Source organism: Hyperolius riggenbachi, chromosome 2 (genome assembly GCF_040937935.1).
Source record: "Hyperolius riggenbachi isolate aHypRig1 chromosome 2, aHypRig1.pri, whole genome shotgun sequence".
In the NCBI taxonomy this organism is placed as follows: domain Eukaryota; kingdom Metazoa; phylum Chordata; class Amphibia; order Anura; family Hyperoliidae; genus Hyperolius; species Hyperolius riggenbachi.
In genome coordinates, this window is record NC_090647.1 from 280,033,342 (window position 1) to 280,057,984 (window position 24,643).

The following is a 24,643-nucleotide window of genomic DNA, read 5'->3' on the forward strand; positions in this document are numbered from 1 at the left end:
ACTGTGCAGGAAAAGAAAAGGCAACAAAACAAGCGAAAAGTGGGGTCTGACCATGGATTTTGCCATACATGTTTCTAACATCACAAGCCCACAGCAATGCTGGTTCCAAGCTGCAAAAACATAGCAACGCATCTGCAAAGCAGTCAAACATGCTCAGTAGTGCAATACAAATACAGTCCAGTGTCTGTATTGTTTCACACAAGCACACCTCACACTTTAATTTAGGATGGTCAGACACAGAAGGACATTTTTCCTGATGTACTTCAAATAGTTATTTTCCCGCAGATCTGAACAATTGCCTTTACAGTACACCTGAACTGAGATGGCTATGGAGGTAGCTAGATTTATTTCCTTTTAAACGATGCACATTGCCTGGCTGTCCTGCTGATCCTCTGTCTCGGTTACCTATAGTCATAGACCCTGAACAAACATGCAGATCAGGTTCTCTGACTGAAGTCTGACTGGATTAGCCACATGCTTGTTTCAGGTGTGTGACTCAGACACTACGGATGCCAGAAAGATCTGTAGGGCTGCAAGGCAACTGGTATTATTTAAAAGGAAATAAATATGGCAGCCTCTCTATCCCTCTAAGTCCAGGTGTCCTGAGGTCTAAAAAGGTTTTAAATCAAATTCCAAACGCTCAGTAAATCACAATGTAGAAAAAAATCATCTAAATAAGTTTACAGTGGTGAAGCTTTGTACCCCAAGTGTTAAAAGGAATAGGTTAACAGCTGCTGCACGATCAAACAGGACTGGAAAAAAATACCCATCATGCCTTAATTTGTCAGCAGCGTAGTTGTGTGTAACCTGGATATCTGGTGTTTGGGCAACTATTAACATTGCTAATAAACAATGCATGAAATTGAACAATTCTCTGCTAAAGGGATAAGTGTACAGTCGACCCTACACCACAGTTGGCAACATACAAACATATGCACTGTGCTAAGGACAAGGGTTTCAGATATTAAACGTCTTTACATTTACAAAATGTGTTTAAGGAGAATTTGACTGGAGCCTCCATGATCCAAACCTTCCAAATTGTAAACAGAAAGTACATCATAAAATGACCTTCACCAATAAAACTTCTGACACAAAGTACACTAACAAGAATTTTTCAACAACAGCAGGAAAAAAATCACTTCTGTGACTATTTTTACCTACTGTCAGCAAATTAGTAAGACAAAAATATTAGGAAATGGATCACAGTTTAATGTCAGACTATAAAATTGGCCTCTCTGAAGGATATTTATATTTAAAGGAAAATCCAGAAATATGGAAAAACAGACAAACTGAACAAAAATAGTGGCCCTTTAGGTAGGTAAGGCAGTAATAAAATGTTTAATTCATAACCCTGCTAGTAGCAAAATTATTCTGTGTCTTCTTTCAGAATAAATGTTTTGTCTTACCCTTAAAGGTGAATGGGGAGGAAAAGGAAAAAAACAGTGGTAAAGATCATCTGATCCAGTGCTTCAGCAAGTCCTTAGAGTGGCATAACCCAGGTAAACAAAATTGTAGTGCGACTCACTACTCCATGTGTTAGCAAGACAAGACAATATTCTTTCGTAAAATGTATCTACTGCTATATATAAAAACACTATATCCAAATATTGGAAGCGTGCTGCACTTATGTAAAATGGTTGTATAAGGGTCACTTTTTAAAACAAAAGAAAGAATTGATACAGTCTTGATCTATTATGTTCTAACAGCTCTCAAACATACGTAAGCCTTTGTTGGGACTTGGTCCTACACAACTAAATCCTTTTTATCCTTCAGATCAGATAAAAGAAAAAAAAAGAGAGAGACCAGTTTTACATTAGGAACTGTGAACCAATGCCTTATACCTTTCCTCAATATAGATTAGCTGATTAGTAGTAAAACACTAAGAAACCTAGTACTAACTATTTTAGTTCTGCTATTAAATGCCAGCAGCGGCTCTTAGTGAATGCAGGTCAGGAAAGGAGGAAAGTAGCAGCAGTAGTAATAATTAAGGAAAGGGAAGTGGGAAACGCATGCAGATTCTTTAGACTTAGTCTTCCAGGTTTAAAGATGGAATACAAGAATCAACTTTCACCTTTTCCTTTAATGCATCAACCTGCAAAGGAATTCAGAGGGTGTAGCTTAGAAAATCAAATTTCACATTCAGCATAAAAAGGAAGAATAAGCAAAGAAAACAAACAAAAATTGTGGCGGTTAGAAAAGAGGGGGAAAAGTAAAAAATAAATAAAAACAAAACAACCAGAAAAAAAAAAGGAATAGAAATAAGTAAAACCCAGTACATAAATCAGTGGCTGCCTGGATATGTCAGTGAGGCCGACACATCAGACTAATGTTTTTTCATTCCCCAGGCTGAAGGCATGCATCATCGGGACAATACAAAAGCAGCTACATTTTGAATTTTACACAATCCCAGAGTACTGTACTGGATGGTGCACAAGGCTTGCAGGAAGGATTTCTGAGCCCAGATTTCTTTGCAGCCATCACATAAACCTTGCTGCTCTCAGTGAGGACATCATTTTACACCACTCACCAAGTATGGTCTTCATCTGACAGTCATAAAACTTCTATGGCACTTGATAGGATAGCACGCGAAACCTAAGAAAATATCTTGACCCAGGACGTGTTATCCAATTACTCTTTTAGTCACAGAACCACTTTGGGCTTATTATACAGCTGACCACCCAGGACTGTGGAGTTGGAGTAATTTTTGGGAACCTGTCTGAGATTTCATAAACTGAGGAGTCAGTCGGAGTATTTTTGTGCCGATTCCATAGCCCTGACAGGGCAGTTTTATTTTGCAGCCAAACACTGGTTCTTCAGGGGTAGCTGCATGTGCTTAGAATTTTCAGAAGTGGTCTATTTTAGAAGTGGGCCATATATCATTGTATGGATTTCTTCTATGTCATGTGACTTTGTAGTCTCTATCAAATCTGTATTGGCAACTAAGTTTTCATGCATAGAGGTAGGTTTATTATTAAAAGGACATATTTCACTCTACCTTTTGGCGCACTGGACCTCCACACTGTAGGAGCTTGCTTTGGGTTTGGTGATCAGTCTCTCTCTGCAGGCTCTGGTGCCGTACTAATAGTGCATTACATATGTAAAGCCTGGAACCCACTACAAATCACTATCGCTAATCACAATCGCTAGCATTTTGTATAAGCATTTTGGAAGCGATTTCATGAGCGATTTTGGTAAAGTTTTTAAAAAGTGTCAGCTTTTTTCCAGCAATTGTGTAGCGATCAGCGTTTTTATTTCTGATTGGTCCTTTCAATTAATTTCCTTTTTTTTTTACAGTGTGCAGTCATTTCAAACTGCTAGCAAAACCGCTCTGTGCAGGTTTTGATGAGCAATTATGCCAGCGTGTATATACTTTATATTGCAGAAACGCTAACGCTAACTGCTAAAAATGCTGCATGCCCTGCATTTTGGTAATCGCAATCGCTCCAGTGGAATTTGGCCCATCCATTAACATTAGCTGAGTATTTAGGGAAATCGCCCGCAGTTTGAATCGCTACCTAAACGCTCAGAAAATCACTCTAGTGGGTTCCAGCCCTAATACTGTTTTTGGAATATTGCTTGTACCACAAACAGTAATGCTCAACAGAAGATGCTGGCTATAGATAATTCTATTAAAATAACTACAAATAAAGTCTGTGTCTGAGCTACAGAGGTTGTGTTTATTTCTATTAACATTCTGATTTATTTAGTTACTATAAATTGCAGACTCAAAGGTATATTTGCAATAATACAAGTTCAGTGTACTTAAGCTTCCGTTTATAGTTGTACCAGAATAAAAGGTTTATCAACCAGTGGCTTCAGATGACGGACATGAATCCAGGGCCTACATAGAATGTTGAGATCCCCAGAGACCGTGATTATAGAAGCCCTGCTAGTTTTCCTGGAACCCCAATACTTTATTTGAGAATTTCTTCCAGTGCAGCACAGACACAGCTGAAAAGAAGTTACAGTTATGTAGACAACTGTATCTATTAATCCTCCACATTCCTCCTAAGCAGTAGAGCACGGCATTTTGATGGCTGCAAGATATCAATAAGGGCCTAGTCCTCAAGTTTATGCAAGTTCATGGCAAGTCATTGGAACTTACAGTTCACTCCTCTAGGAAAACTAATATTTAAGTAATAGAAACTTCGCTTAATTCTGAGCTATACAAAATCAACCTTCAATTTAAAGCGGACCTGAACTCAGAATGTCCTCTCTGCTCTAAAAGATACACAGCAGCATAATAACTTTTAAACAGAAAAAATTCTTTGTTACAGCTGATACAAATCCTAAAATAAATCTGCACTGTTTCTACTTCCTGATTCATGGAAGCAGACATATTGTTCACAGCCTGTGCTTTCAAATAAGCTTATCTGCCATAGGCAGTCATGTGACACAGGGGAGAGATCAGATTACAACTAGTGATTAGACACAAAGGAAGGGGGATTAGACAGGCTAAAACTCACTAAATACATACAGTGTGCATTTCTCTAGGTATTCCTTTTGTCCAGTGCAAGAGTTCAGGTCCACTTTAATGTTCTCTAAAGTGCTGCTGAAACTAGTGTTCATCAGCAGTGTGTAAGTTGAAAAAAAAATACACTCCCTCAGGCTAAAATCATGCACACAAGCAGGACTGCCACTGTGTGGCTAAAGACACTCCCTGACACCTGGGGAGTGACGCTCTACAATAAAAGAAGTTACATTGTGGACAGCAGTTTACGTATTTGTTTATGAAATTAAACATGACATCAGAAAGGAGATTCACCTTTACAATTTGTATAATTTCTTACAATAAGCTCAATTCACAACCAATGTATAGGCAAGCACAGTGGCCTTGTAGTTCACACTCTTGCAGTAATAGAATCTTGGTTTGGTTTTGCTACTCTTCGAGGACACTAGCTGGATGTTCTCATTTGTGTGAGATTCCTTAATTTAAAGGATACCCGAGGTGACATGTGACAGACATGGGTGTGTACAGTGCCTAGCACACAAAACTATGCAGTGTTCCTTTTTTTCTTTCTCTGCCTGAAAGAGTTAAACATCAGGTATGTAAGTGGCAGTTCCTGTCTGAGTCAGGATTGGGTCAGACTACAGTGTGACCCTCACTGATAAGAAATTACAACTTTAAAACACTTTCGTAGCAGAAAATGGCTTCTGAGAGCAAGAAAGTTTAGATACTTTACACAGCAAATCTGGCTACACACAGCTTCAACAGTTTATGATGATTTAATCCTGTGATACAATGAGAGCAGCCATGTTTGTCATCATTACACAGGTAATCTGTAACTGCACCTCCACCCCTCAACCTGTGAAAAATTCACTCCCCCCTCCCCTTTGCCTCTGAAATCTCTGACTAGTATCCTCCTACTGCCCAGACTGAGCTCCCATAAGCCCTTGCTACATGGGTCTGAGTGCCGTGGCGTTTTGCAGACGCTGTGTTTAGTTTATAGAAAATCTACATTATTAAAACAAAACAAAACCAAGTATTTGGCTTGAGGAATGCCCTATAATCTATATGGAAGGAACAATTATGTAATGAATAAAACTTTATCTCGGATCCACTTTAAAAAGTCATTTTTAGGAGAAGGAGGATAAATACAATTGTTTATTTCATTAATTTTCACCTCGGGTGTCCTTTAACTCCCCCATCCAAGAAATATATACTTATTGGTTACTTTGCCTTCCCCAAACTGGCCTTACAGTGTTGCCAAAAACCACATAATACCTTTGAAAACCAAGATATGTAAACTGCCCCATATACAGTACTGTGTAATATGTTAGCATCCCAGGAAATTACTTGAGGTATTTGAATTTTTTCTATTTTTTTGTCCTGGCAAAGAAGCAGTGCTGGATGTAAAAGTCCCAGCTTTTAAGATCACTTGCTCTCTGCAAGCAGGGAGGTTTCCTACCTCTCTAAAAGAAGGAATCATCAAGCCCCTTCTTAAAAAACCTTCCACGGATCCAGATGCTATGAGCAGCTACAGACCTGTCTCCAACCTCCCCTTCTTAGGTAAAGTTATTGAAAAGGCTGTCTATCTGCAACTTGAAACCAGGCTGTCAGTAAACAACATCCTGGACCCTCTACAATCTGGCTTTAAGAAACACCACAGCTGTGAAACAGCCCTCATCCAAGTCTGCAACGATCTGCTCATGGCAAGGGACAGAGGGGAATGCTCCATCCTAATCCTGTTGGATCTCTCAGCTGCTTTTGATACAGTTGACCATGAAATCCTGCTTAACAGACTGCAGGAGTACTGTGGCATCAGTGGATCAGTCCTCCAGTGGTTCAGATCATTCCTGACTGACAGAACACAGAGAGTATGCCTAGGACCTATAATGTCCAAACCTGCACCTCTACAATTCGGAGTGCCACAAGGATCAATCCTATCCCCTCTGCTGTTTGCAATCTACATGTTGCCACTCGGTACACTTATCCAACGACATGGCCTGACGTACCACTGCTACGCCGATGACACACAGCTATACCTGTCCTTTAAACCTGGTGGAACAGACCCTACCCCAAAAATAAACTCTTGCTTAGCTGAGCTTCAGGCATGGATGAATGATAACTGGTTGAAACTGAATGCTGACAAAACTGAGGTCCTGTTTGTCCAAAGCCAGTGCCCGCCATCAAAACAGCTCTATCCTAAAGCAACACCAATCAGGATTGGGAATTCAGACATAAACAGCTCCAACCTTGTGCGCAGCCTTGGCGTACTAATCGATGGGGAATTGAGTTTCAGAAACCAAATTTCATCTGTAGTTAAATCTTCCTTCTTTCATCTGAAGAACATTGCAAAGATTAAACATCTGATTCCCCCAGAGGATCTTCAAACCCTAGTCCACGCCTTCATCACATCACGGCTGGACTACTGCAATGCCCTTTATGCTGGCCTCCCCAAAAAGGACCTGCGTCGCCTGCAATTAGTGCAGAATGCTGCTGCCAGATTGCTAACAAACCAGCCTCGCCACTGTCACATTACACCGATCCTTCGCTCACTGCACTGGCTACCAGTAGAATGGAGAATACTCTTCAAGATTGGACTGCTGACATTCAAATCCCTGCACAATCTGGGCCCTGGATACATGAAGGACTTGCTGAAGCTGCACCACACCTCTCACAACCTCAGATCAGCAAGTTCTATAAACTTGGTCACTCCCAGAGTGCACCTCAAAAAATCTGGAGACAGAGCCTTCTGTCATGCTGCCCCTACTCTTTGGAACTCCCTACCACACCCAGTAAAGACAGCACCATCCCTGGAGCTATTCAAATCCAGACTGAAAAGCCACCTGTTTAGCCTGGCATTTCCAGATTTATAAAATTCTTCCTCTGTACCACGATGGTCAGAGCCATGCTTATGCGCTTTGAGTCCCACGGGAGAAAAGCGCTTTAAAAATGTTATTTGTTGTTGTTGTTGTTGTTGTTAGTCTAGTGGGGCTTTCAGGAGGCTGAGAGGGACAATCTGGATAACTGTACATTAGAAGTGCAGTTAGCCTTCTATACGATGACATGGGTGGAGGTGTGTGTTTGTGCGAGATTCATACATATACACATACATACATATACATACATACATATACACATACATACATACATATACACATACATACATACATACATATACACATACATACATACATACATATACACATACATACATATACACATACATACATACATACATATAGACATACATACATACATACATACATACATACATACATACATACATTGTACAGGACTCCAGGGATGGGTCCTGGACGGAAGATACATTTCCCCTATTTTTGGTTTTGGCTCCCTTTAGACAGGCAGTTGGGGAAGGAGTCCGGGGTAGTTTGCAACCCAGGGTTGCATGTTCTTTCATTTGTTAGGGCCCGGACTCTGGAATGGAAGGGAAATGGTTGGGCGGGCTCTTCCATTCCACCCCAGGGCTTGTCTGGAGATAGGCTTGATAAAATTAATGCCAGTACAGCAGGGGTTAACCTATTGCAGGAAGCAATATCTGCAAGGAGCTCTGGGAAAGGAGTGTGTGATTTTCCTGAGCAGGTGTGCATTGCTGATGAGCTGTGCAGGCTGCAGACAGTGTGTGTGTGGATCAGAGCTCCTGGCTGGACTTCCCAGTGTTACAAGGAAGGTAACCCTTTTGCTAAAAAGAAAAGAAATACGGAGGTGTGTCAGAAATTGAACTGTGTTTCTTGCAAAGACTTTTAAGTTTGGGTTGCTGAAGAAAGATGGACTTTTCCCTTATGTTGAATTGAACAATGAACTGCATAGTTTTGTTGGCTGAGTGAAGCTGCACTTTATTTTCTGTTTTTCTGGCGGATGCCTAACTTGTGTTGCAAGAACAAAACTGTTGTTTTTTTTCAACTTTATGGCTGCCTAAACTATGTGAAACTTGATCCCAGATCCCCTGAATATCACAATTGGTGTTTTTCGGATGCGGGCAGCAGCCATCACAGAGAAGTACATGTACTGTTTTCTAATTTAACATTTAAAGGCCTAGTGTGGTGCACACAATGGAGGAATTAGTGCGCCAATTAGCTCTGGCTACAGTGCAGATGCAGCAGAGTATGGCAGTGCAACAGCAAGCCACTGAGGCCCAACTGACAGCCCTGCGTGAATCTACCGCAGCGCAAGCGAATGCCTTGCGAGAGTCTACAGAGGCACAGTCTAAAATGTTGTCCGAGGCAGTGCAGCAGCTCGCTCAGGGGCGTGAAACAGCTGCTGTTACCCCTAGCAACCAGGCAACCATTCGGGCCAGTCATTTTTTGCAAAAACTGACACCCTCAGATGACACTGAAGCATTTCTTACCACGTTTGAGAGAACTGCAGAGCGAGAGGGATGGCCAAGAGAGCAATGGGCTGGCCTTATTGCACCTTTCTTAACAGGAGATCCACAAAAAGCATATTTTGATCTGCCTTCAGAGAAAGCTAAACGTTATGATGACTTAAAAGCAGAGATATTAGCCCGCCTTGGTGTTACTACAGCTGTCAGAGCGCAGAGAGTGCATAGCTGGAGGTACCAACCTGATCTACCCCCTAGGTCACAGATGCATGACCTTATACAGCTGGTGAGGAAGTGGTTGCAGCCGGAGACCTTGACAGGACCACAGATAGTGGAACGCATCGTCCTGGACCGGTATTTAAGGGCCCTTCCTGGACCGTTACAGCGCTGGGTGAGCCATGGGGACCCCAAGACTGCGGACCAGCTTGTAGATATGGTGGAAAGGTTCACTGTTGTAGAGGATCTGCTAGGACCTTCAAGGCCTAGGAACTACCCGGCTAACAGAGTGACAAAGACCTCCTCAGTGTCGGAAGGAGGAGCTACACGTTTTCCTGGCTCAAGCAGGGGATCTAGCAATAACAGCCCCCCTAAAGAGGGTGTTGTGTCCCGGAAGGCTGGCTTAACACAGTGCTGGAAGTGCCAAGCCTGGGGGCATGTGAGGGCACAATGCCCGTTGCAAGAAGAGCCAATGGAATGTGGAACTGTCCGTCGAGTATCATTTCATGCTCAAATAAATTGCACCGCACGCCCTGAGAATAAGGGGCAATTTGAATGCAGGGTTAATGTAAATGGTTTTCCTGCTCATGCTTTACTAGATTCAGGAAGCATGGTGACTCTGGTGCATACCCGGGTGGTGGGACAGGTCGATCCAATGGTACCCACCTTGCGGGTTATTTGTGTACATGGGGACACTAGGGCATATCCCTTGGTGGCTGTCTCCATTTCTACCATGTGTGGAACTATGACACAATGTGGGGGTGGTACCCTCCCTAATGTATGATGTTATAATAGGATGTGACTTCCCATTGTTTTCAGAGTTATGGAGCTTGATGCAGCATGATTCAACTATGGTGTTAAAAGAAGTAGAAATGAATGGTGATCCACTTGTACCTATGTCAGAAGGAGATCAAGTGGAATTACCCCTGCTAGAGTTGACAAACGAGTCTGAGTTAACCTCTAAGGGGGGGGGGGGAATATCCCCATTACAAGTTATGCTTGGGGAGGATGAAGGAGACCCCTCCACTGATACTGTTTATCCAGATTTGGAAGTGGGGAAAGGAGCTTTTGGTACAGCTCAAGTACAAGACCCCACTTTAGTACATGCCCGTCAGCAGGTAACTGTAATAAATGGGGTGCCTCAAGAACCTGGGGCTGAGAACAGATATCCCTATTTTTCAATGAATGATAATTTGCTGTATCGGGTAGCCAAGGTACGCTCTGATGTAATAGAGCAGCTTTTGGTTCCCCAACCTTACAGGCGAATGGTGTTGGATATGGCCCACAATGAGATTTTGGGAGGACACCTGGGTGCTGAAAAAACGGAGGCGCGGATTATGGACCGGTTTTACTGGCCAGGGCTTAAGGCAGATGTAAAAAAATACTGTAGTTCCTGCCCCATATGTCAGTTAACCGCTCCGGCTCCACACTTCCGAAGTCCCTTGGTGCCCCTACCCATAATCGAAGTTCCCTTTGAGCGGATTGCCATGGACTTAGTAGGCCCTCTAGTGAAATCAGCCAGGGGACACCAATACATACTAGTAGTACTAGATTATGCTACCAGATACCCAGAGGCCATCCCTTTAAGAAACCCTACTTCGAAAATCATTGCACGGGAACTGTTTCAGATGTTCTCAAGAACTTGTTTTCCTAAGGAGATCCTTACCGACCAGGGCACCCCATTTATGTCGAGGGTGATGGCAGACCTCTGCAAACTGTTTCAGATTAAGCAGTTGCGGACCTCTGTCTATCACCCCCAGACAGATGGGCTGGTCGAAAGGTTCAATAAAACCCTGAAGTCCATGCTAAAGAGGGTAGTACAACAGGACGGTAAAGATTGGGACTGTCTGCTACCTGCATTGATGTTTGCTTTCAGGGAGGTTCCTCAGGCATCCACGGGCTTCTCACCATTTGAGTTAGTGTATGGTCGGAGGCCACGTGGGTTGCTTGATCTTGTCAAAGAAACCTGGGAAAGTGAGGCCACGCCTCATAAAACAGTGGTTGAACATATCTCCCAAATGAGAGACAGAATCGATAAGGTGATGCCCTTGGTCCGGGAACATCTCCAGAGTGCTCAGGAAGCACAGAGAAAAGTGTACAATCGGTCAGCAAAGGTTAGACAGTTTCAAGTGGGTGATCGAGTGGCAGTCTTAATACCTACCATGGAAAGCAAGTTCCTGGCTAAATGGCAAGGGCCATTTGAAGTGGTGGAAAAAGTGGGAGACGTAAATTACAAAGTGTACCAACCTGGGAAAAGGAAGCCATATCAGATCTACCATGTAAACTTGTTAAAACCCTGGAGAGACCGGGAACCAGCACTGGCATTGGTAGGCCTAAGCCCTGAACCCCACAAAGGGATTGAGCATGTGAAAATATCCCCCACGTTGTCAGGGGCACAGTCCCAACAGGTGAGAGAGTTCTTGCAGAGAAACAAAGAAGTGTTTTCAGAACTGCCAGGCCTTACCCACGTTATAGAACATGACATTATCACTGAGCCTGGAGTCAAAGTACGTGTCAGGCCATACCGCATTCCCGAGGCCCGCAGGAAAGCAGTTTCAGACGAGGTTAAAAAAATGTTGGAAATGGATATAATTGAGGAATCGCAGAGTGACTGGTCGAGTCCCATCGTGCTGGTCCCAAAGCCCAATGGAACTCTGCGGTTTTGCAATGACTTCAGAAAATTGAATGAGGTGTCAAAATTTGATGCTTACCCCATGCCTCGAGTAGATGAGTTGATAGAAAGGCTAGGCCCAGCCCGGTTTATTACCACTCTGGATCTGACAAAGGGGTACTGGCAGATACCTCTATCCAAAAGTGCCAGGGAGAAAACCGCGTTCTCCACTCCAGATGGTCAGTTCCAGTACAAAAAAATGCCCTTTGGTCTTCACACTGCTCCCGCCACCTTTCAGAGAGCTATGGACAGGTTGCTTCGGCCTCATCAACGTTACACCTCTGTGTATCTTGATGATATTGTGATTTTTAGTAAGGACTGGGATTCCCATCTTCCCCGGGTGCAAGCTGTGTTAGACTCACTAAGAGAGGGAGGCTTCACAGTGAACCCTGAAAAGTGTGCCATTGGGATGGAGGAGGCTAAGTACCTGGGGTACATTGTGGGTAGAGGTTTGGTAAAACCCCAACTCAATAAAGTAGAGGCGATAAAAGACTGGCCCCGCCCCATTACAAAAAGACAGGTAAGGGCATTCCTTGGCATAGTTGGGTATTACCGGCGGTTTATACCCAACTTTTCCACTCTAGCAGCACCACTGACTGATCTGACTAAGGGTCGGAAGTCAGTCATGGTGAGCTGGAACACAGATGCAGAAAAGGCCTTTCTGGAGCTAAAGGCCACTTTGTGTCAGCACCCGATATTGGTTGCTGCAGATTTTTCAAGAGAATTTGTGGTACAGACTGATGCATCAGATGTTGGGCTGGGGGCTGTCCTGTCACAAATAGTGGGTGGTGAGGAGCATCCTGTGCTGTTTCTGAGTAGGAAGTTAACAGCAGCTGAAAGAAGGTATGCTGTGGTCGAATGGGAATGTTTGGCTATCAAGTGGGCCCTTGACTCGTTACGCTACTTTTTTATTAGGTAGGAAATTCCGGTTAGTTTCAGACCATGCTCCTTTGACTTGGATGATGAGAAACAAGGAAACCAATGCCAGGGTGACAAGGTGGTTCCTGTCCCTACAGGAATTTTCGTTTGTGGTAGAGCACAGACCCGGGAGACTGCATCAAAATGCTGATGCCCTCTCCCGAGTCCACTGTATGGTGTCTAGTGATGCCTCCACCTCCTCCGGGTTGAGGCAAAGGGGGGGGATATGTACAGGACTCCAGGGATGGGTCCTGGACGGAAGATACATTTCCCCTATTTTTGGTTTTGGCTCCCTTTAGACAGGCAGTTGGGGAAGGAGTCCGGGGTAGTTTGCAACCCAGGGTTGCATGTTCTTTCATTTGTTAGGGCCCGGACTCTGGAATGGAAGGGAAATGGTTGGGCGGGCTCTTCCATTCCACCCCAGGGCTTGTCTGGAGATAGGCTTGATAAAATTAATGCCAGTACAGCAGGGGTTAACCTATTGCAGGAAGCAATATCTGCAAGGAGCTCTGGGAAAGGAGTGTGTGATTTTCCTGAGCAGGTGTGCATTGCTGATGAGCTGTGCAGGCTGCAGACAGTGTGTGTGTGGATCAGAGCTCCTGGCTGGACTTCCCAGTGTTACAAGGAAGGTAACCCTCTTGCTAAAAAGAAAAGAAATACGGAGGTGTGTCAGAAATTGAACTGCGTTTCTTGCAAAGACTTTTAAGTTTGGGTTGCTGAAGAAAGATGGACTTTTCCCTTATGTTGAATTGAACAATGAACTGCATAGTTTTGTTGGCTGAGTGAAGCTGCACTTTATTTTCTGGTTTTCTGGCGGATGCCTAACTTGTGTTGCAAGAATAAACAAAACTGTTGTTTTTTTTCAACTTTATGGCTGCCTAAACTATGTGAAACTTGATCCCAGATCCCCTGAATATCACAACATATATACATACATACATATATACATACATACATACATATATATATATATATATATATATATATACATATACACACACACACACATATATATATATACGTACGTACGTACGTACGTACGTACGTACGTACGTGGGAACATTAGAGAAAACACATACCCTGCTCTCCGCTTCATCCTTCACTGCTCAGCCTGCTTGTTATCAGCCCTGATAAAATCCCCGACTGAGCATTCAGTCTGGCTTTGCTGAGGAATTTTTTATAGCCAAGTCATTAAAGCAGAGCCAGGCTTGGGCTCGAAAAGACAGAGAAGACAGACTCCGCTATGACTCCTGAGCAAAGCCAGACTGAATGCTCAGTCGGGGATTTCATCGGGGCGGGTAAAAAGCAAGCTGAAGAATGAAACAAAGCAGGGTAGGTGTTTTCTCTAATGTTCCCACTGATATATATGGTAAAATACATGAGGGTTCTTCATCTCTGGTTCACTTCAAGGCTGCTTGTCCTTTGCTGTCTCCCTGGGTGGCTCCGGCCCCCCGTATTTCTGCCCGAAAGACTAGCAGAGTCACGCTTCATCATGCATGCGTGGCCCGGCCAGGCACAGAACGCTCCCAACCTCTGGATCGTAACAAGAGAGTGTGCCTGGCTGAGCGTGCGCAACAAGTCCAGGCTTTCAGGCTGAATTACGGGGGAACCGGAGGCACCCAGGGAGGAAGCAAGGGACGAGCGGCCTTAAAGGGGCTTAAGGATGCTCCAGGTATGGTACCTGAGAAATTTCTCTTCTCAGGTACACTAAAGAGGATGTATGTTTTATTATATTCTGTATAAATGAAGTAGCGAACAACTTTTAACCAAATAGTTATGGAATATGTAATTATTTAATATTCTGCTGTGAGCAGGTGAAGTTTCAAACAAATCCTGACAAGAATTTCAAATTTAACTTTTTCAATGTACTGCTTTAGATTACTTTATAGTGAGCCAATACATTATTATGGATATTATAATAAACTTGTGCCATGTGTACAGTCGGGCAGAATTCAAGATTTTTTTATCCCTTGTTCTAAACAATAAAGAACTCCACCTGCTGCATGTAAACAGTACACAAGAATGATTTATGTCCAATACTACACAATTTGCTGGATGAAAACCTTTTTTAAAATTTTCTAAACAACATTTAAAGCACTAAATATATATATATATATATATATATATATATATATATATATATATATATATATATATATATATATATATATATATATATATATATATATATATATATATATATATATATATATATATATATATATATATCAAAGTTAAACTTTGCTTTGGAAGCTCTAAGAATGGGAAATGGCATGTACCAGTTCAGATAGACATATGAGAAGCGGATTCTAAAAAACAAATCCCAGGCTTGGTTCAAATTGAGCTGGACCACAAATGGTTTGTTTGGAGTGGAAAGTGCAGTGTCTGGTTTGAGTCCAGAGCAGATGCGTTTCCACCACGGCTTCTGTTGGAAAGGAGTCTGCTGTCCGGAAAAATTGTGGAGGTCGGATTTTTGTGTTACATTTATCGGAACAAATCAAACCGAACCCATTAACAACATAGGAACCCTTTACTGTTATTTTTTTTCCAATCTGTTGCAATCCAGAAAAAAGGGGTATTTTGTGTCGCAGTGTGAACCAGGCCTAAACCTTTGGAGTACTTTCTGAAACGGAGTATAATGCAGAAGCAATTTAGGCTGGATCCACACTTTTTTGCACGAGTTGTCTGACAGTTTTGCATTGCTGTCAAGTGTTTTTCTGCATGTTAAAAACGCATTCAAGTGTGAACTAGCCCACTGATTAGCATTGGTTCTCAGTGTTCCTGTGCAGAAAATGCACAGAAAAACTGACGAGTGGAGACAGGTCCTAAACGTGTACGGCTAAAAAAAAAAACTTCCAAAAGCCTTTCACACTAAAGCTAAATAGGTAAATGAGGCGCAAACAATTATGAGTCTACATCGAATTATGCAAATTTTGAATGCAATTTTAAGCAGATTGAATGAACTATCAAATTCCACCTTGGCCAGATTTGATTGGACAGTTTTGAAGCTCCATAAATGTGTATAATACATCAACTTGAAATATGCATCTCACTAAAGAGCCCTATAGCTCATCTGTTATATTTTTCAAAAAGTGAATTTAACAGGCAAGGTTGCACACTATGGTGCCTTATTTACCTTGCAAGTTTTTGATAAAAAAAAACAAAAACAAAAAGGTGCAGGGATTCCTGTCAGATACTGCTGCACCAGGACACCCCAATTTAAAAGAATGACTACCATATTTTCGCACCTGACCATAAGACGTATCTTGGCCAAATCCAGGGGAAAAAGAAAAAAAAAAACATTCTTAGCCTAGTGAGTCTTCAGGGACATCTTGTGGAACGTCTCTCCTCAAGCTGCCTACCTTCCTTACCAAACAGTGCTCCCCCCCGGCCACCCCAAAGGCCCTGTAGCTGCAGCCAGCACCAGGTCTTTTCCCCCTAGCACAACACTGCATACCCGTGGGGACCAGTAGCAGCAGATTTAGCCAGGTCTCTTGTCTCTCTTCCTCTCCCTTGCAAATTAACTGCAATCCCTACAACCCCTACAGAATATACACTGCGGAGCCCTCACAGCTCCAGAGTCCTCTCTGTCGTATGTCCTATCTCCTTGCTAGCACCCTCTAACACCGTGACCTCGGGAGCACATGAGAGTGCGCCACTAGAAAGGACAGTTTCAAAAGCTTCATTAATCTGTCCAAAACATTAAAATATTTAGACAGAAAGGTTTTTGTTTTTATTGCTACAACTCAATATAAACATGTTTTCACTTATTAGTTGGTCAGTGCAGACACTACCAGTTGCTGTGTGAATCATGCTCTCTGTTCATTTATCCTGAGTTTCAATCTAATCTTTCATGCCAAAGAAAATTCATTCACTCAAGTTAAAGAATAGTACTCCAATACATTGACAGCTATTTTCATTGCCATTCTCAGTTGTGTATGATGTGAGGGATTGTCTGCTTTTATAGTAAAGTGAAAATACTCAACTCTTATTTCTAAAGTAGTAGTGCAAATGAAGACCATCCCGTTACAATTTCTTCATGAAGCTTCTGGTCATGATTTTATTTTTTGGTAGGAAATGAGTTTACTACGTACCTTGCTTAAATATTCCCTCATAACTTGAATGAAGTAGGGCATAGCAAAGTCCATTATGTTATGTCTCCATGCGGTTTCCAGTACAACATCTGGCCGCAGCAGGTCATAGCATGTGAAGAGGCAAGCAGCAAAGCATTCTCTCTTCCCTTCCACTAAGAACCACTGCAGAAGCTCCTCTGCCAATTCTGTGTCTTTGGATTCGGAGGCATACTGCATAGCATCCTAAGAGAGAAAAACATTGGACACATTAGAAGAGGTAGACCGAAAGGGGGGGGGGGGGGGGGGACCCACACACACACCACACATCACAGCTGTAACATACTGCAGAATCCTCATCACTACACTACAAGTAGAGAAATATGTATATAAGATACTCATCAATAAAAATTCCAAAACACTTACATTAACAAATCCTACCCCTATGTATGTTGGGTACTAGGTAGTATGGTCTAATCAGTTATAAGAAATGATGGTAAAGCAGCTTCAAGAAACCTAATACTCTTTAAGGCTCATGTCCCACCAGTGACTTTGAAGCAAATAGCTGAAGGTCTGTACAATCACTGGGCATGAGCACATATGGTGCCATGAGCAAGTCACAAAATTCAGCCCCACACCCATATGACACCATAGAGCCTTGTACTTCCAAAGCTACCAGATTTTGTGAGGGCTTAGAATTGTAGATTTCTACTTGGGGAAAAAAATTCTGCAGGTAGAAGATGGCATTGCACATTGAGTGCAAAACACTAATTTAACCATTTTACTTTTCATTAGTTAGATTTTCAATGGTTAGATTCCAGTTAAATTAATGGATTCACCAGTTGTGTTTTTACTAGACATGCTATAGGCATTGTATGGTTTTAGGTAGTGGGAAAGTGTTAGAACATTATTATGATTATTAACCCATTCAGGTTCCGTCGTTTTCACGTGAGAAATGTTCACCTCCCATTCATTAGCCTATAACTTTATCACTACTTATCACAATGCACTGATCTATATCTTGTTTTTTCCGCCACCAATTAGGCTTTCTTTGGGGGGTACATTTTGCTAAGAGCCACTTTACTGTAAATGCATTTTAACAGGAAGAAGAAGAAAAAAATGGAAAAATTAATTATTTCTCAGTTTTCAGCCATTATAGTTTTAAAATAATACATGCCTCCATAATTAAAACTTGCGTATTGTATTTGTCCATATGTCCCGGTTATTACACCGTTAAAATTATGTCCCTATCACAATGTATGGCGACAATATTTTATTTGGAAATAAAGGTGCATTTTTTCCATTTTGCATCTATCACTATTTACAAGTTTAAAATAAAAAAATATAGAAATATTTCATCTTTACATTGATATTTAAAAAGTTTAGACCCTTAGGTAAATATTTACATGTTTTTTTTTATTGTAATGTTTTTTTTTTTTATACTAAACATTTTATTTGGGTACTTTTGGGAGGGTGGGAGGTAAACAATAGATTTATAATGTAAATGTGTGTTAATTCTGTTTTTTTTTTCAGGTGTAGTATTACTTTTTGGCCACAAGATGGCGGCCATGAGTTTGTTTACATGATGTCACTCTAAGCGTAGAAGGCGGCCAGAAAAGGCGCAGCTTCCGAGAGAAGCTGTCGCTTTTTCAGCGGGGGAGAGGAATCAATGATCGGGCTCCGTAGCCCGATACATTGATTCCTTGGCTACCGAATCCGCGGCCGGGAGTGCGCGTGCACGATCGGGGCGCGCGGTAGCGCGCATGGTTCCTGGACGTAGAAACTACGTCCAGGAACCAAAATAGGTTAATATAGCGCCAACATCACAGCTCTGTAGATTGTGTTGCCACTTAACTGTCCCTCAAAAGGGCTCACAATCTTATGTAAAGTTTTACACAACTGTCTGTGCACCCATTCAGAAGCATACTTTTTGCTTCATTATAGATGGGATTTCAATAGCTGGATAGACAAACTAAAAAGGAAGGGAGTTGAAAAACTGGATAATAACTTAACAGACGGAACAGTGGACAACCTATGAGCCTGCAATGTTACAATTCTGTGCTGTTATTAATCATTACTACATGGTAATGTACTTTACATAGTAGGGAACCCTTTTATTCATCTGTTCAGAGATAGTAATGAGAACACACATTTAGTAGATCACACAACTCCCGTTTGATATATGGCTAAGCTTGTAATCGTTTCAGGACTGTTCAGTGTCATTTTTTCTTTTTGCAATTGAAGCTACTACACTACCAATGAAATGCTGTACAGAAGATCAAGTGTACCAGCATAACATCTTCAGGCACTTGTGCAAAGTTGAAGTCGCTACCATAGAACAAATTATACTTCCTAAACTACAACTAATCAGGGCAGCAACAGCTTCAGTGACAAAGATGGTGGGCAAAAGATCAACATACAAATGTTCAACCATACTTAAAATTCAAGATATGCGATTTTTAAAATAGCACTGTAGCTCACAGTGTTAGGAACCCACCTTGTATAGTCTGTCCTTCTTGCATAGCTCCACACTCTGTTTCCAGCGATTGTTACCCTTGAAGAGGTATGCAGCAATCCTTCTGAATTCAATAAGCTCATGTTTCTCCAAGCGTTGAGCAAGGGAAATATTGTCAAAGTTGTCATATGCATCTATGGATGTGCGAAGTGCCTTAAAAATAAAATATTAATATTCAAGTGGAAATAGTCTGCCAATTAAAATACAATCTGGAATTATTGTGGTGAATAGGTGTTTGCATGTCAATTCTGGCACACTTCCGATAATGTGCATATGAAATGTTAGAATTTTGTAATTAAGGTCTCCAGTCACCAACCTCACCCTTCAATGAGCCTAACACCAGCCTAAAAGTTACTGGTTTAGGAAGAAATTACTTGTAGGAAGTAAAGCAGATATTAACCTCCCTAGAATTTCCACTGTTCCTCAGTGTCCTTCATTATTTTTCATGTGTGTTCTCCACCTGCACTATTGTGAGGTTTTGGTGATTGCTTGCAGCATCATCAAAAACCATTCATCCTGCTATTTTCAGTCACTGATACGATTGGGAATTGGCAGAGGGTAGCAGGTCTGTCAAAGTAGGAAAACCCTACCTTTACATTGTGCCAGCTTCAGAAAGAGGCAGGATTTTGGGACTATCTTTGAGGAAGTGACTGGACAAACTTCACCGAAGCAATAATGGCACAAAGGAGGAACTTGTGGCAGAAAAGAGAAGTAAACACCAGCAGGAAGGTCATTATGTGGCTTTCCCCATTTACGTTCACATAAGTTCAGCATTGCACTTAGGCCCCTTTAGTATCCCCAGCACTAGGCATCACATTAAACCTCCCTTTACACCAACCCTCCTAACTTATAGGGACAGTTCTATATCAGTGCCTAAAAATTACTTGATAAAAAGGACCACTAAAAAGTTAACCATGGCAAAAAACAAAACCAAAAAAAACCTGCCCTTAAAACTCTTCTATTGGCGAGGCTGTCTTACCTGGTAGTCCTCTTCTGTGATGAATAGGTTGTTCAGAGACTCATTCACTGATTTGTTATTATGGTTCTGTACTGAGCGAAGATATGGTTTTACCAGAGGAAGCTGTTTCACCTTAAACAAAGAACAGAACGTTAAATACAAACATTCTCAAAATCACTTTGAAAAACTTACTAAGCATTAAGCAAAAAAAAAAAAAGTAAAAAGTAAAATGCGCCTCTAGGTGGCAGCGCAATCAATAAGGAGTCAATGCCAGTGTGAATTACCTTGGAGAAGTAGTTGACAGCACGGGTGTGATCTAGTCTTGGGGACAGCACCATCAGGAGATCATTCAATAGCAATGGCTTAAATTCCAAGTAAAACTGTATTGCTCTGTAATACAGCTCAACATTGGCCACCTGTAAACAAGAACAAGCACATATTAGAGCAAATTGCCAGCCCAGTGAAATTATTTCATGCAGAGTAAGTGCTTCTAGCTCCTTCAGGCAATAAAGTTACCAAAATGTCTTAAAGAAAAATATCAATGTTTTCTGGATGAGGAAGACATACTATGTAGTAGGATTATAAACAAAATAAAGTCTTTACCCTTAGACTACATGGACAATAAGTAAACACTGATTATGACAATGTTAATACAGAAACCAGTAAAAGCGATACATACCTTAGTTATGATATCTTTAAATTGCCCTTCTTTCCATGCATCTGTAGGGTGGCTCATCATTGTGATAATAGCATTATCATACTCTTCGTATTTATCATATAAAAATACCAGTTCTGACCACAGGTGTGCTTGTTCAGCTGCCCTCAGCACCTGGAAATACAAGATTAACAATTATTACAAAAATTCAGGGTAAGGAATATGGTTTTCAATGACATTTCTATGAAGTATAAATTAGCAGGGCATATATAACAAGATTTATTACCTTGGGAATGTTGACTCTTGACCAGAATAGCTCCAAATGCTCCCTCATTTTCTGTGGCTTGAATTTAGAATACAGAATGGCCAGCTCTGTAAACATGCCCATGTGTGCACGCTCCAAGCCCAGGGCTGCTTCCAGCATTGTGATGAGCTCTTCAAAATAGCCACGATCCTAGGAGTAAAAAACAAACAATTGCTGAAAAAGCTGTAAGATGAAGAACCAACATAAAAATCACATTCAGATGGAAAGAAAGTCATAGGTTTATTAGGAATTGGTATAAATCATATTTACCTGATAGTAGTTTATAAGCTCCTCCAGTTCATCAGCATGTACCACAATGTGAAGACCACACATCTGAGCAAGACGGAACTCTTTACCATCAACGCAAGCAAAGCAAACCTGAAAGAGGAAAATAAAATTGAAAGTACTGAGCTTCTCACAATATTAATGCCATAAGCTATAAAATCACAACAAAATCAATGGGGAATTCAGGAACTGTCTGACTACATGTTCAAAAATAAGGAGCTTGACAGCTACACTGACCAGTACTAGTTATTGCTCCCGTTATTGCCTGATGAATCAGGTTTGATCCTGTGAAACGCGCTGCATTGTGGAGTGTATAAATACATTTCATTGTTGACTATTAAATCGACCAATTCGGTGTCTACTTACTCGGGAGTTAAGTCCACCACTACCTCCTTTTTTAAAGCGTTTATTAACGGTTTTACCCTGTTATTATAGACAATAAAAATAGTATTGTTCCACCCCTAAATATTTCAGCAAAACCGTTCCAAACACACAAACAATGGGGTTTTTATTGAACCAATATCTTATTTATTCTTCATTCACAGTGTCTTCCAATTGTGGACAAGACATATGGGTACAAATTCAGAGTTCCAATTCACATAAAAGACTGCCTGTAATTGGTGCCTCTTTTTCCTCCTTGCTACATTCTTGAGTCCACCCTTGGTGGAGGGGTGTTACCCATTTTCTCCTATCTACAGAGAACTATTTAATAACCTGAGTGGGGTCAGGTCCTAATGCTCCTCGCCAGCCTATACAGTGGTTGCCTTTGATGTAATCCACAGTTGTGAGTATAAGAGCAAACATTTTGTCTTTCTCCATAACCTGGTTATACTACATACTACACTATATTGGGCTCTATGTGTCCCTTTCTGTTTTCATCCTACAAATGTTAAAATAACTTCTTTAAGTGAGCCAGAGGTCTCTGAAAGGAAGGGGGGGAGGGGGGGGGGGGCAGCCACTATAAATTTCTGCCTGCAGTCTGAACTGATTTAGTAGGGTGTATGGATTTATGGTAAAGATCTGTTATAGGTCCACAGTGCCCGTGGGCAACTAACATTTGTTCATTATTGCAGGCATATTTGAAAAGGCTTTATAATCCTCATAACTTGTAAATTGCCTTTGCACATTTCGATTGCATTATTTAACATACACGCCAAAACATTTAGCCCACAAAAATGTATGGGCATTCTTATGGTTAAATGGATCTATGCTTAGCTATACATTGTTAAAGCGGTATTGTCACCATAAAAATCAAATTTCAACAGCAACTGGTCTAAGTGTATTAAGTGATAAAGATGCTAATCCTGCATTCAAAACTTTTTCTCTGTTATGGTTTGTAGTTATCACATACTTTAGGAGCACTGGCCCTAGTGCCAAACCGTGCCAAAAAGTTGAATGCTGGGAGTTCTTTTTATCTATAATATATTCCTCCTCTTCCATTTATTTCCCTGCCTAGCTGATCACTTGTTTTTACAAGCAAGGCTGAGGTGACTCAGTGATTGGATGTGTAAATAATAATAATAATAATAAAAAAAAAAAGACTCTGGGAGGAGGGCAGCTAATAAATACACAATGAGCAAGAGAAGGGGGGGGGGGGGGTACAAGAGTCAGGGAGGATATGATGTCAGCATTAAAGAGGAACTCCAGTGAAAATAATTTAATAAAAAAAGTGCTTCATTTTTACAATTATGTATAAATGATTTAGTCAGTGTTTGCTCATTGTAAAATCTTTCCTCTCCCAGATTCACATTCTGACATGTATTACATGGTGACATTGTTACTGTGGGCAAGTTATGTAGCTGTTTCTAGCTGCTCTGGCTGTTACAGACAGCTTTAAACAGCCATTTCCTGTCTGTGAACATTGTTACATTGTGGCAGTTTGCCAGGAGTACCGCGGTATTCAGAGCCTCTTGTGGGAGGGGTTTCAGCACAAAAATCAGTCACACAGCGCCCCCTGATGGTCTGTTTGTGAAAATCATTCTATTTCTCATGTAAAAGGGGGTATCAGCTACTGATTGGGATAAAGTTCAATTCTTGGTTGGAGTTTCTCTTTAAGCTTGGCAAGATGGCCACTGCCTAGAGTAGGATTCTCTGCTTTTCCTTTATAAAATTCACAGGAATAATTACGTGGATAGCACAATACATCTGTTATGTAAGTAGAAGTAGTATTTATCTAATTATATATGTGTTTTTTATTTCTAGGTTAGCATGGGTGTCGCTTGTTCTTTAACATTAATTGTAATGCATAGTGTATAAATTTGTTGTCACCTCTTTCCAAGTACGAGTGCTGTTCGCCTTTCTTGCACCATCCACAGCAGCCTGATATTCTCCCAGGTGAACAAGTGTTGATGCTAAGCGACCAAAATTGGAAACGTTGTTGTACAGGAGCTTAGCAGCATCATACATTTTTTCGTCGTAGCAGCGGTCACCAACCTAAAAAACATATGAAATGTCAAACACTTCAGTGCTGATATTAGCAAAGAAAAAAAATCCACAAGTCAGTATGGAGGAGAGCAAACTGAAGTAAAGCGAGAAACCACATCCATTCAATCCACTATACCTGTGATCCCTAAGTAGTCAACTCTCTTATAAAGTGAAGTCTGAAGCCAACACTATCAAGTTCATAATAGAAGTAAAGAACATCCCGTAAACTTAAATAATTCACTTTTTTGGACAGATTCTATGGGCTCTATTCACTAAGGGCAGGTTGGTAAAATCCTTTTGGTCAGTAAACAAATTTGTTATTTCACACTTTTTTTCCAAATTTACTAAATATTGTCTGCATGAGGCAGAGGTTCGGCAATTTACCGAACAAACATGCCTCAATTCGCTAAGCCCTGCTCAGTAAGTGTCACTAGACGAGTAGCAGGTCAGCGGTGAGGCAGGGATCTGTGTGTATGACTTGGGGGTTTTCTTTCCAGTGCATCTCTGACATCACTTTAGATGTGCTGCACCCACCAGGGGGAGCTCTTCTGTAAGCCAGAATACAGATTTTCACATGTAAAGGGATGCAGAAAAGCCTCCAAAAAGTTGACCTTCCTCCGCTCTTATACAGTGAAAGACCTCCAGAATCCCTATTGCATCAAATCAACTGAGAAGCAGTGCTGTACGACTCTTCCTATTGGCTGCCTGGCTGTCCATAAAGGCTGTCTATCAAGTTACCGCACAGAGAGCATGGAAAAAGTCAGTCATCGGCTGCTATGAGCTGGCAAAAAATATCAATCGCTTTTGCCCGATTTACTGAATGGGTTAATCTTTGTGAAAT

At 41.4% G+C, this 24,643-nt stretch overlaps 1 protein-coding gene across 2 annotated transcripts in view; it reads right to left on the reverse strand.

Moving 5' to 3' along the window:
* The window catches only part of CLTC (clathrin heavy chain), a 147,176-nt gene that overhangs the window by 16,556 nt on the left and 105,977 nt on the right, over positions 1-24,643 (reverse strand). The window contains exons 23-31 of one of the 2 annotated variants that reach the window (XM_068268765.1): positions 23,647-23,811; positions 21,364-21,471; positions 21,076-21,243; positions 20,814-20,963; positions 20,419-20,550; positions 20,156-20,266; positions 19,159-19,329; positions 16,686-16,907; positions 2,072-2,092 (exon numbers count right to left, since the gene is read on the reverse strand). In XM_068268765.1, the coding sequence (XP_068124866.1) occupies positions 2,072-2,092; positions 16,686-16,907; positions 19,159-19,329; positions 20,156-20,266; positions 20,419-20,550; positions 20,814-20,963; positions 21,076-21,243; positions 21,364-21,471; positions 23,647-23,811 (1,248 nt within the window). The remainder of the gene's footprint in view (positions 1-2,071; positions 2,093-16,685; positions 16,908-19,158; positions 19,330-20,155; positions 20,267-20,418; positions 20,551-20,813; positions 20,964-21,075; positions 21,244-21,363; positions 21,472-23,646; positions 23,812-24,643) is intronic. The other variant, XM_068268766.1, reaches the window with a different exon arrangement.